The sequence below is a fragment of the Anomaloglossus baeobatrachus genome, chromosome 3 (assembly GCF_048569485.1).
Source record: "Anomaloglossus baeobatrachus isolate aAnoBae1 chromosome 3, aAnoBae1.hap1, whole genome shotgun sequence".
NCBI classification, from domain to species: Eukaryota; Metazoa; Chordata; class Amphibia; order Anura; family Aromobatidae; genus Anomaloglossus; species Anomaloglossus baeobatrachus.
Genome location: NC_134355.1, coordinates 387,016,066 through 387,027,434, shown reverse-complemented (window position 1 = coordinate 387,027,434; position 11,369 = coordinate 387,016,066). Strand labels below are relative to the sequence as shown.

Below are 11,369 nucleotides of genomic sequence, written 5' to 3'. Positions count from 1 at the left end.
GGTGGCTGCCTTTAGTATAACTGCAGAGAGCTCTTCTCTGCGGCACCGCAAATCATTTTGCTGAAGTAAAGCGCTAACGAAGGCAGCAGCCCCTGCATCGGCAGTGATCGTCATGTGGTCTACAGGCTGTAAGAAGTCTGAGGTGCTGCATGCGGCCTGTGTTTGAGTTCTGATTTAGGCTACATTCACACGACCGTTCAGTTTTTGCTGTCTGCAAAACACAGTCCTGTTTTTCCACGGATGCATCCATGTGACATCCGTGTGAACCGCATCCATCCCATTCAGTATACGGTCCGTGTGTCATCCATGTGACTTCCGTTTTTTGCGGTCAGCAAAAAAACAAAAAAAATGGAAGGAGAGTTACATACAGTCCAGGGTATCTGTCCAGATGCTGGTCCCCATATAGGGTCTATGGGGAACAGAATCTGGCACAAAGGGGTAGGAGCAAGCGTTACATACTCACCGATCACCGGCACAGGTGTCACACTGCTCCTGCAGCAGCTTTGTTCTTCTCGAGCCGGACGCTCATTGGGTTCACTTCATATTCACTGCTTCTCTGTTCACGGTATCTGTGATTGGTTGAAGTCAGACACGCCCCCACGCTGAGTGACAGCTGTCTGACTACAAACAATCACAGCCGCTGGTGGGCGGGTCTAAATCGTACAGTACAATAATTAAAAAAAACAAACCCGTGCGGTCCCCCTCATTTTGATACCAGCCAAGATAAAGCCTCACAGCTGCTGGCTGGTATTCTCAGGCTGGGGAGACCCACATGATTGGCAGCCCCCCACAGCCTAAAAATATCAGCCAGCCGGAATTGCCACATCCATTAGATGCAACAGTCCCGGGACTTTACCCGGCTCATCACGAATGCCCTGGTGCAGTGGCAAACAAGGTAATATATGGGGTTGATACCAGCTGTGTAATGTCACCTGGCATCAAGCCCTGGGGTTAGTGGAGTCACGGCGTCTATCAGATACCCAACATCACTAACCCAGTCAGTAATAAAAAAAAAAAAAAAAGAATTTTTATTTGAAAAACCACTCCCCAACACATTCCCTCTTTCACCAAAACAAATCCGGTTCTGGGGTAATCCAATAAGGGGATCCCACGACAATCCTGTCCTAGTCAATGAAGAACAGAATGTTCTACATTGGCTGGGAGAGCAGTGCAGTGAGCTGAGCTAACATCATTAGGTCAGCACAGGTCACCGCACGGGATGAGTGCTGACTTTAAGATGTAAGCTATTTACATTACCTGTGGTGATGAACGATGCTGCACTCGAGTCGTGACGTCAGCGCTCGTCACTGATTTCTATTGTCCGCCGTGTTCACAAGCAAAGTATCGCGGGAGCCCGTGACATCACCGCTAGTCAGTCTTGGGCCGTCCGCAAGACTTGATGTGAAAATGTGGCGGGCATGGAAGTCAGTGACGAGCGCTGACGTAAGGAGTGCAGGACTTCATGAGCACAGGTAATGAACTGTGCTAACCTTGTAATGTCAGCACTCGTCATTCTTGCAGCTGCTGACACTGCTGTGCAAGCAGATCCTGACACAGTGCAGTGCAGGCAGATGCTGACACACTGCAGGGCTGGCGTGGGAGTGGGACACAGACTGCAGGGGCACCCAACGGAAGTCACACGGAAGTGCTTCCATGCGGCTTCCGGGGATTCTGCGGACCCATTGACTTGTATTGAGTCACGGTCCATTATTACGGAACAGAATAGGACATGTTCCATAAAAGAACGGACATACGGCATCCGATGTGTTTTTTTTTTTTTTTGTAGGAACTGATGCACACGAAAGTGCTTCCGTGTGCCAGCCAATCCTACACAGAAGACATTGAAAGATGGTCCTGTCAGTAGGTCCGTAAAAAAACAGGAACTGAACAGGACAGACTGAACAGTCTTCTAAATGACCTCTTAAGGCCCCGTCACACACAGAAATAAATCTTTGGCAGATCTGTGGTTGCAGTTAAATCATGGATATATTGTTCCATTTGTACACAGCCACAAATCTGGCACCGAGTGTCCACAATTTCACTGCAACCACAGATCTGCCGCAGATTTATCTCTGTGTATGACAGGGCCTTTAGAGTAGTTTATCTTCCTTCTGATTTTTAGGATTGTTTCAAAAGGATGGATGGAAGAAACGCCTCTTGAGTTCTCTGAAACTTGAATGCTATGCTAGGGAGATATGCTGAATCAGGACTCAAGATAATTCTATTCTCTAGAATCTGAGTGAAAGGATCTACTGATAGGGTCTGAATATCACTCACCCTCCTGGCTGATGTTAAAGCTATGATGAGAACTTAAGTGAGAGCAGCATAACTGATATACTGTGGCATCAATGGGTTTGAAAGAAGGCTCAGTCAAATCCCACGGAGGCAACCCTGGTCTAGGAAAAGGTTATGATCTAGAGTAGACTTTAATAAACTGAGACACACAACGGTTACCAAACTAGGTCAAGAGGGCCCCTAACTCTGAAACCTGGACTTTAAAGATACCGTCACACTAGGCGACGCTCCAGCGATCCCACCAGCAACCTGACCTGGCAGGGATCGCTGGAGCGTCGCTACACGGGTTGCTGGTGAGCTGTCAGACAGACAGATCTCACCAGCGACCAGCCCCCAGCCAGCAGCGACAAGTGGAAGCGATGCTGGGCTTGGTAACTAAGGTAAATATCGGGTAATCAACCCGATATTTACCTTGGTTACCAGCGCACACCGCTAAGCGCTGGCTCTCTGCACTCCTAGCCAGAGTACACATCGGGTTAATTACCCGATGGATACTCTAGCTACGTGTGCAGGGAGCCGGCACTGACAGCGTGAGAGCGGCGGATGCTGGTAATGAAGGTAAATATCGGGTAACCAAGGAGAGGGCTTCTTGATTACCCGATATTCACCTTGGCTACCAGCGTCCGCAGAAGCCGGCTCCCTGTACATTCAGTTGTTGCTCTCTCGCTGTCACACACAGCGATCTGTGCTTCACAGCGGGAGAGCAACAACTAAAAAATGGTCCAGGACATTCAGCAACAACTGGCGACCTCACAGCAGGGGCCAGGTTGTTGCTGGATGTCACACACAGCAACATCGCTAGCAAGATCGCGGTTACGTCACAAAAACCGTGACTTCGCACCGATGTTGCTTAGTGAGACGTGGCCTTTAGGCTGTGCGCACACGTTGCCTCTTTTTTTTGTGACCACAAAGATGCAGCGTTTTTGGTTGCTAAAAAACGCATAAAAATGCATCCAAAAAAAGCATACGACATGTTGCATCTTTGCGGTCACCACAAAAACGCACCTAAAACAAAACTGCACTGTGCGGACAGCAAAAATGAAAACTCAAGACTTTGCTGGGGAAGGAAAGTCATGCAGTTTTTAGACCAAAAACACACCCGAAAAACACAGCAAGCGCACATAGCCTAAAGGGTGCTTTACACGCTGCGACATTGCTAGCGATGTCGCGAGTGTTAGCACTCGCCCCCGTCGTTGGTGCGATATGTGATCGCTAACGTAGCGACCATTATCGCTACGGCAGCGTCACATGTACATACCTGTTCTGCGACGTCGCTGTGCCCGCCGAACAATCCCTCCTTGAAAAGGGAGGGACGTTTGGCGTCACAGCGACGTCACAAAACAGCCGTCCAATAGCAGAGGAGGGGCGGAGGTGAGCGGCCAGAACATGCCGCCCAACTCCTTCCTTCCTCATTGCCGGTGGACGGAAGTAAGGGGATGATCGCTGCTCCTGCGGTGTCACACATAGCGATGTGTGATGCCGCAGGAACGAGGAACAACCTCGCTATGTACGAGATGATTTTTGGTAAATGAACGACCTCTCATATACCAACGATTTTTGTCTCTTTTGCGATCGTTTAAGGTCAATCCTGCCTGTGACACGCTGCAATGTCGCGAACGGCGCCGGATATGCGTCACAAACACAGTGACCCCGACGATATATCGTTAGCGATGTCACAGCGTGTAAATGGCCCTTTAGGGTGTTGATAGAGAGATCCAAGTCCAACCCTCTCTGTAAGAACTCCAAAATAGACCTGACTGGAATCCCCTCATCCAGCTTAGCACCTGAGGTTCTTAAGAATTTTTTCCTTGTCCTGCCATAATTATTTGTGGTGACCAGCTTCCTACTCTGAGCAAAGCAGCAATCAGGTTAGGAGAAAATCTCTTCTCTAACAATTACCTCTCAAATTCCACACCGTTAAGTGTAGGCTGGCTACTTGAGGATGTTGGATTGGCCCCTGGGGGAGCAGATAGGTTTGGGATCTCTGGAAGCACCCATGAGTCAGTGATGGGACATTTTCCCTCTGGTTCATCAGAGGGTTCCCCCTCCAAGGACAAGAAACCAACTAATGAATGGGAGAGGTACTGCTCTTTTAGGCCCGTTTCACACGTCAGTGAAAAACAGTGACATTTTTCACTGGCGTGTAAAACACGCACATGTCCCTGTGTGTGCCGTGATTCACGGCACACGTGGGTTGTCTAAGTGCAATCCGGGCTCCGTTCTCCGTGGCCCGTGATTGCACTTAGAAATCAACTCACCTGCGCCCGCTCTCCGTGGTGCTGAATCCTCCCGCGATGCAGCATCCGGCCGGCGCTGACCCCTGCAGCAGCTGCTTCCGGGTCGGCTGTGTCGTGCATCATTAAGATGCGCGACAGTAATCAGCCGGCTTAGAAGCAGCAGGCTGCACGGGCTACAGAGAGCGTGGCTGAAGCCGGGTGAGTTAAAATGTTTATTATTTTAAATGCATGTTTTTTTTCTGGCACGTGTTTCACAGACCACACCACTGCGTGGTCCGTGGGACATCAGTGATGCCAGAAACAAAAATGGACGTCTCCGTGCAGCAATCACGCACACGCGGGTACGCTGCACGGAGACACGTGCAGTGAAAAATCACTGACGTGTGAGCAGACCCATTCATTATAATGGGTCTGCGTATGTCAGTGATTCTGGTACGTTTAAAAAAAAAAGCACAAACGTACCAGAATCACTGACGTGTGAAAGGGGCCTTATGCAGTAGGTTTCCTGTCCTGTCCTGATAAACAGCAATCAGTTTTCCAGACTGCAATGTTAAAACAGACCCTGCAGGAGTGAATTTTTTTCAAAACAGAGAAGTGGTCTTTTTTGCCTACAGATTGCTGCTGGATCCGTTCTAACAGATGATTAGGGGACATGTGAACTTAGCCTAACTTTGTCACTTACGGCCACAACTGTCCTTGCATTCATCTCATAGGGTCCCATCACAAGTAGCGACACACCAACGATCCCACAGCGATCCGACCTGGCAGGGATAGTTGGTGCATCGCTACATGGTCACTGGTGACCTGGCCATCAGGCAGATCTCACCAGCGACTCGTGTACCGATGCTGCGCTTGGTAACCAGGGTAAATATCAGGTAACCAAGCAGAGCACTTTGCTTCGTTACCCGATATTTACCCTGGTTCCAGCGTATACCGCTTACAGAGTCTGTGCTCGTTGGTCTCCCGCAGTCACACACCGATACATGCTGCCCTGCGGGAGCCAGACGACCAAAAAATGAACCAGAACAGTGTAACGATCAGCAATTTCACAGCAGGGGCCAGGTCGCTGCTTAGTGTCACACACAGCGAGATCGCTGATGAGATCACTGGTACGTCACAACACCTGTGACTCAGCAGCGATCTTGCTATGTGAGAAGTACCTCATAGGTTTGTGTGTAATTCATTACCTGCAAACATGGCTGATTGAACCAGAGTTCTCCAGAAACATTGATTCCGTACCTGTGGTGTTTGTTGGCTGTGTAATTAGTACGTTGTAAGATCCTATACTTAGAATAGGTAATCAATCTCAGACTGGCATTTAACTTAAGCACCGCCAAGACTCAGCTGATTGAAGGTATCCCCTTTCCATTGGCAAACATCCAAACTTGTGGTATTGTAGTTGCTTCTGAAGCACTTAAAAGGGAACCTGTCAAAACTTTTTTAGCCTATAAGCTGCTGTCACCACCACCGGGCTCTTATATACAGCATGTTAGACTGCTGTATATAAGAGCCCAGGCCGGAGGTATAACATAAAAAACACTTTAGAATAATTGTGTAACGGTCTCGCGGTGGGCCCTATGGGCGTCTCAGTTGTCTGGTCCCGGCGGCGCCTTTTTGGCTATTTTTGTTCTCCTCTAGCCGCGGCAGTGCAGGATGGGTCCGACGTCATCCACACTCGCCAACTTTCAGGTCCTGAGCAGGGGCAGATCAAAGTATTGTAGTGCACCTGTGCAGGACCGGTGTGTATGACGTAGCCTCATCATGCACACAGGCTTCAGAAAGAGGACGAAGATGGCCAAAAGGGGAGGTGCCTGCACCGGACAACGGAGATGCCCATAAGGCCCACCGCGCGACTGTCAAGTATTGTAAAGTGTTTTTTGTGTTATTGCCCCGGCCTGGGCTCTTATATACAGCATGTTAGAATGCTGTATATAAGAGCCCGGTGGTGGTGGCAGCAGCTTATAGGCAAAAAAAAAAAAAGTGGTGACAGGTTCTCTTTAAATGAGAACGCTACAACACAAGGAATAGGCACAAGTTCAAACTTGTGATACAGTCCTGATTAGCCAATTTGGGAGCTAGAAATCAACCACTCAAATTAAGGCCAACTGTGCAATCCTAGATAAAATGTAATGTTAAAGCAATGTTCACACACACTGCAATTTTACTGCGTTAAGGTCACAAAGATGCGCCTAAATGCATGCATTTCCTTCTCCCAGCAAAGTCTGAGATTTCTATTTTGCTGTCCACACTAGGCATTTTTTGGCTGCGTTTTTGTCAATCTATGGTGTGGTGATATAGGATGCAGTGTACTGAAAATTTGCAGCATCCAAGTCTGAGAATAAGTGATAAATCCCTAAAATCAGTGCCTCGTCCCCTACATGATGAGGGATATTCATTTAAGAATCTATTACACCCTCTAGATAGGTCTCCAAAATGATAGTTGGGAGAGAAAGAGGTCGCAGGTGTTTGCATTTATAAATGGTGTCCTTTGTATGCAGTCTTACCCAACACCAAATCAGTGATGCAATGATGATATATTAAGGCATCGTCAGTTTTCAATGTCAACCTCAACAAGTGTATTATGAAGTTTAAATAATTTTTACTATGACTCTTCCCACACCTTGCTGGAAACTAGAGGTATTTGGGTGAAATCTGAAGTGCTGTAGTCCACACAGCAAAAATTATCCACCCACGAAATGATTGTGGTGTGGCCATTGGGTATGCTAAAGGCATGTCTAGTGTCACTAAACCCATTCACAATCAGCTGCACCAGAGACCCACACTATTTTGTGCAGGAGACGGTTGGTCTTCTAAACTTGCTAGGTGCTGAATGTAAATGCTAGCTAGATCTTTAATAATCTTGAGCCAATGCATCATCTTCCCCTTAGTTTTACAGTAAACAAAAATGTACCCACCAGTCTCTGGTTATGTAATGGCAGTGGTAACCAAACTCCTTTATGATTTATTAAGAGGTTGTCCACTACTTTTACATTGATGACTATCCCTAGGCTAGGTCATCAATGTCTAATTGTACAGACTCCAACACCTTGCATATTCACGTACTCCGTGCCGGCAGCAGGAAGTGCTCAGTTCTGGAGCTGCCCAGTCAACGGACAGCGGCCTAATACTGCACACCTGCCTCCCATCCAAATAAAAGAGGAGGCGGATGTGCAGTACCCAGCCGTTATCAGAAGATATGCTCGGTTCTGGAGCTGACCTTTCTATTTGCCTGCTGCTGGCAGAAGGTCAGACCTTGCCCGATCAGATATTGATGGCCTATCCTTAGGATATGTTATCAATGTAAAAGCAGTGGACAATTTGTTTAAAAGTTAATTCATGATTACAGCTGCCAGATCTCCACTTTCCCAAGGACCAGAGCAGATAGGGGTTCACTGCCAATATTCTACAATGCCACCTCCATCTTTCAGGGTACAAGTGCCCATTACACCATTTTTGCCCAATACATATTAGGGATACCAGTATTTACCAGCACAAATACCCAACTAATACAGTTCACACAACATTTCGCATTAACTTTGTTTAATGGTCTCAAATTTTGGTGACAGATTTTGGTCAAGTTGTTTCCACTTAAAAATTATTGTTTTAAAAAACACTAATAACTTAAAAACTGCCACAAACAAAATGGTCCACAGACATTCCTTTCCTTCTGAAGCTTTTACGATGCATTGTAATCATTAACCAGTCTTTTACTATTAAACTGAAATGGCCAATTAAAACAAACAGTTCTGAGACCGATCTTCCACCGCTGGTTAAGACTGAGGTGGTACTGGATTTTTGGAATATTCATTTGGATTTCTGGGCCTTTTGAGCGGACTTTGTGACTTTGCCAGCACCAGGTGCCTTCTTTTCAACGGCCTTGATGACACCGACAGCAACGGTCTGTCTCATGTCACGCACAGCAAAGCGCCCTACAAGGCAAAATGAGCAAGTTAGGAAACGCTCATTTTATACAGAGGCGACATCAAGAGCCACGCACTAAGTGATGTACTCACCAAGAGGAGGATAGTCAGAGAAGCTCTCCACACACATGGGCTTGCCGGGGACCATTTCAACAATGGCAGCATCACCAGACTTCAGAGACTTGGGGTTTTCTTCCAGTTTCTTACCAGAACGACGATCAATCTTCTCCTTCAGCTCAGCAAACTTGCAAGCAATGTGAGCAGTGTGGCAATCCAACACAGGTGCATACCCAGCACTGATCTGGCCAGGGTGGTTCAGGATAATAACCTAAAGAGCAAAACGGTATCACTGGTAGAGGTCTGCATACAGGATTACACTGGTGCACTAGTAGTGGTCCAAGTACAGAGGTACACACTGCTGCAATACAGGTGAACAAATCAAGTACCTGTGCGGTGAATCCACCAGCCTCAAGAGGAGGGTCGTTCTTGCTGTCACCAGCAACGTTACCACGACGGATGTCTTTCACGGAAACGTTCTTTACGTTGAAACCAACGTTGTCACCGGGCATAGCCTCGGTCAGAGCTTCGTGATGCATTTCCACTGACTTAACTTCAGTTGTTACATTGACTGGGGCAAAAGTGACCACCATGCCTGGTTTCAGGACACCAGTTTCCACACGACCAACAGGTACTGTGCCAATACCTTAAAAAAAAAAAAAAATTTATTAATAAATAATAATCTAAGCATCTGATCAACATTTAACAAACTCCTGTCAAGATTGCTGTGGTATCTAGTTGACCACATACCACCAATCTTGTAGACATCCTGAAGGGGCAGACGAAGAGGCTTGTCAGTGGGGCGGCTTGGTGGCAGAATGCAGTCAAGAGCTTCAAGCAGGGTAGTTCCGCTGCCTTTTCCTTCTTTGCGGGTGATGCTCCATCCCTTGAACCAGGGCATCTATTGGGCGAGAATTTAAAGTTATAGACCCGTATACCACATCACTCACAAGTAGGGTGGGAGCCCCACAGCCACTTACGTTAGCACTTGGCTCAAGCATGTTATCACCGTTCCATCCAGAAATGGGCACAAAGGCAACGGTATCTGGGTTGTATCCAATCTTCTTAATGTAAGTGCTGACTTCTTTTACAATTTCTTCGTATCTCTTCTGGCTGTATGGGGGTTCAGTGGAATCCATCTTGTTGACACCAACAATGAGCTGTTTCACACCCAGGGTGTAGGCCAGGAGAGCATGCTCACGGGTTTGTCCGTTCTTTGAGATACCAGCCTCAAACTCACCCACGCCGGCAGCAACGATCAGGACAGCGCAGTCAGCCTATAATGAGGACACAATGGGCTTGTTAGCAGTCACATACAGGTCTTCCCACAGCATGGACACACTAATCTTGCCTGAAGGAAGACTTAACAGACAGTGCTACTAAGTCATACACAAGTGACTGGGGTAAATATTACAGATTACATATATAGCATCTCACCTGAGAAGTACCAGTGATCATGTTCTTGATGAAGTCTCTGTGTCCAGGGGCATCAATAATGGTCACATAGTACTTGCTGGTCTCAAATTTCCACAGGGAGATATCAATGGTGATACCACGCTCACGTTCAGCCTTCAGTTTGTCCAGGACCCAAGCGTACTTGAAGGAGCCCTTGCCCATCTGTGAGAAGAGAGAAGGTCAGTGATCCTTGTACAGTAATAACATGGGCTTGCTTACTAGTCCTGGCACCGCCGCAGACTGGGCATTCAAGGTGCTACATTCCCAACACTTATCACCAGGGTCTGGGCATTTGTAGCATTACACCAGGGTATAACAAGCAGCATGCTCCATCATGACCAGGTGCACTCACCTCAGCGGCTTCCTTCTCGAACTTCTCAATGGTACGCTTGTCAATACCACCGCATTTGTAGATGAGATGTCCGGTTGTTGTGGACTTGCCAGAATCTACGTGTCCAATGACGACAATGTTGATGTGTGTCTTTTCCTTTCCCATTTTGAGTGTTTAGATGTTTGGCGATGGACACCTAGAAATGAGATGGTCAGAAGTTTAAAGAACATTGAAATGAGAGGCAGCAGCACAGTGACCACAGATATCGGGCAGGGACCCTCAAGGATGCAGTGACCATAAATATCAGGCAGGGATCCCTAAAGCAGCAGCAGTGACCATACATATCAGGCAAGGACCCCCGAGGCAGCAGCAGTGACCATAAATATCATGCAGGGACCCCCAAGGAAGGAGCACAGTGACCATACATATCAGGCAGGGACCCCCGAGGCAGTAGCAGTGACAACAGATATTAGGCAGGGACCCCCGAGGTAGCAGCCGTGACCATAGATATCATGCAGGCACCCCCGAGGCAGCAGCACAGTGACCATACATATCATGCAGGGACCCCCGAGGCAGCAGCTGTGACCCCCAAGGAAGGAGCACAGTGACCACAACTAACAGCCAGTGACCATAAAGATCAGGACGGGACCTTCCGAGGTAGGAGCATAGTGCCTATAGATTTTAGGCAGCAGCACAGTGACCACAGATATCAGGCAGGGACTCCCGAGGCAGGAGCAGTGACCAGGCAGGGACCCCCGAGGCAGGAGCAGTGACCAGGCAGGGACCCCCGAGGCAGGAGCAGTGACCAGGCAGGGACCCCCGAGGCAGGAGGGCCTGTAACCCCCACTACCGCCCGGCCATTTCCCTCAGTCCGGCCATACAGCGCCACACCCGCGGGCGCACACTGTCCCAGGAGGCAGAGCAGCGCCCCGGCACCACAGGCCAGGAGTGAGGCCACATGCGGCTCCTTTGTCTTGTGAGCCGTGACTCATCGTCCTCCATCTTGTGGAAGAGGAAACCCCGCTCAGCGGCGGCCGCCATCTTTATATTGTGGAGCGCTCCGGCGCTTGTGCT

General features: G+C 48.3%; 1 protein-coding gene across 1 annotated transcript; it reads right to left on the bottom strand.

Moving 5' to 3' along the window:
- Positions 1 to 8,055: 8,055 nt before the first annotated feature.
- On the bottom strand, positions 8,056 to 10,491 carry EEF1A1 (eukaryotic translation elongation factor 1 alpha 1). Its single transcript, XM_075340206.1, has 7 exons — positions 10,317 to 10,491; positions 9,947 to 10,126; positions 9,490 to 9,786; positions 9,260 to 9,410; positions 8,899 to 9,155; positions 8,546 to 8,780; positions 8,056 to 8,461 (listed from the first exon to the last, which is right to left on the bottom strand). Exons 1-7 carry the CDS (start codon positions 10,458 to 10,460, stop codon positions 8,337 to 8,339), a joined length of 1,389 nt encoding a protein of 462 aa, XP_075196321.1. The 5' UTR covers positions 10,461 to 10,491; the 3' UTR covers positions 8,056 to 8,336.
- Between the last annotated feature and the right edge of the window lie 878 nt (positions 10,492 to 11,369).

Bases quoted from the DNA above. Each gene is read 5' to 3' on its own strand.
- EEF1A1 (XM_075340206.1), bottom strand. From the start codon at position 10,460: ATGGGAAAGGAAAAGACACACATCAACATTGTCGTCATTGGACACGTA. The intron at 9,787-9,946 runs GTGAGATGCTAT...TCCTCATTATAG, and splicing joins TGATCACTGGTACTTCTCAG to GCTGACTGCGCTGTCCTGAT. The intron at 8,781-8,898 runs GTACTTGATTTG...TTTGCTCTTTAG, and splicing joins CTGGTGGATTCACCGCACAG to GTTATTATCCTGAACCACCC.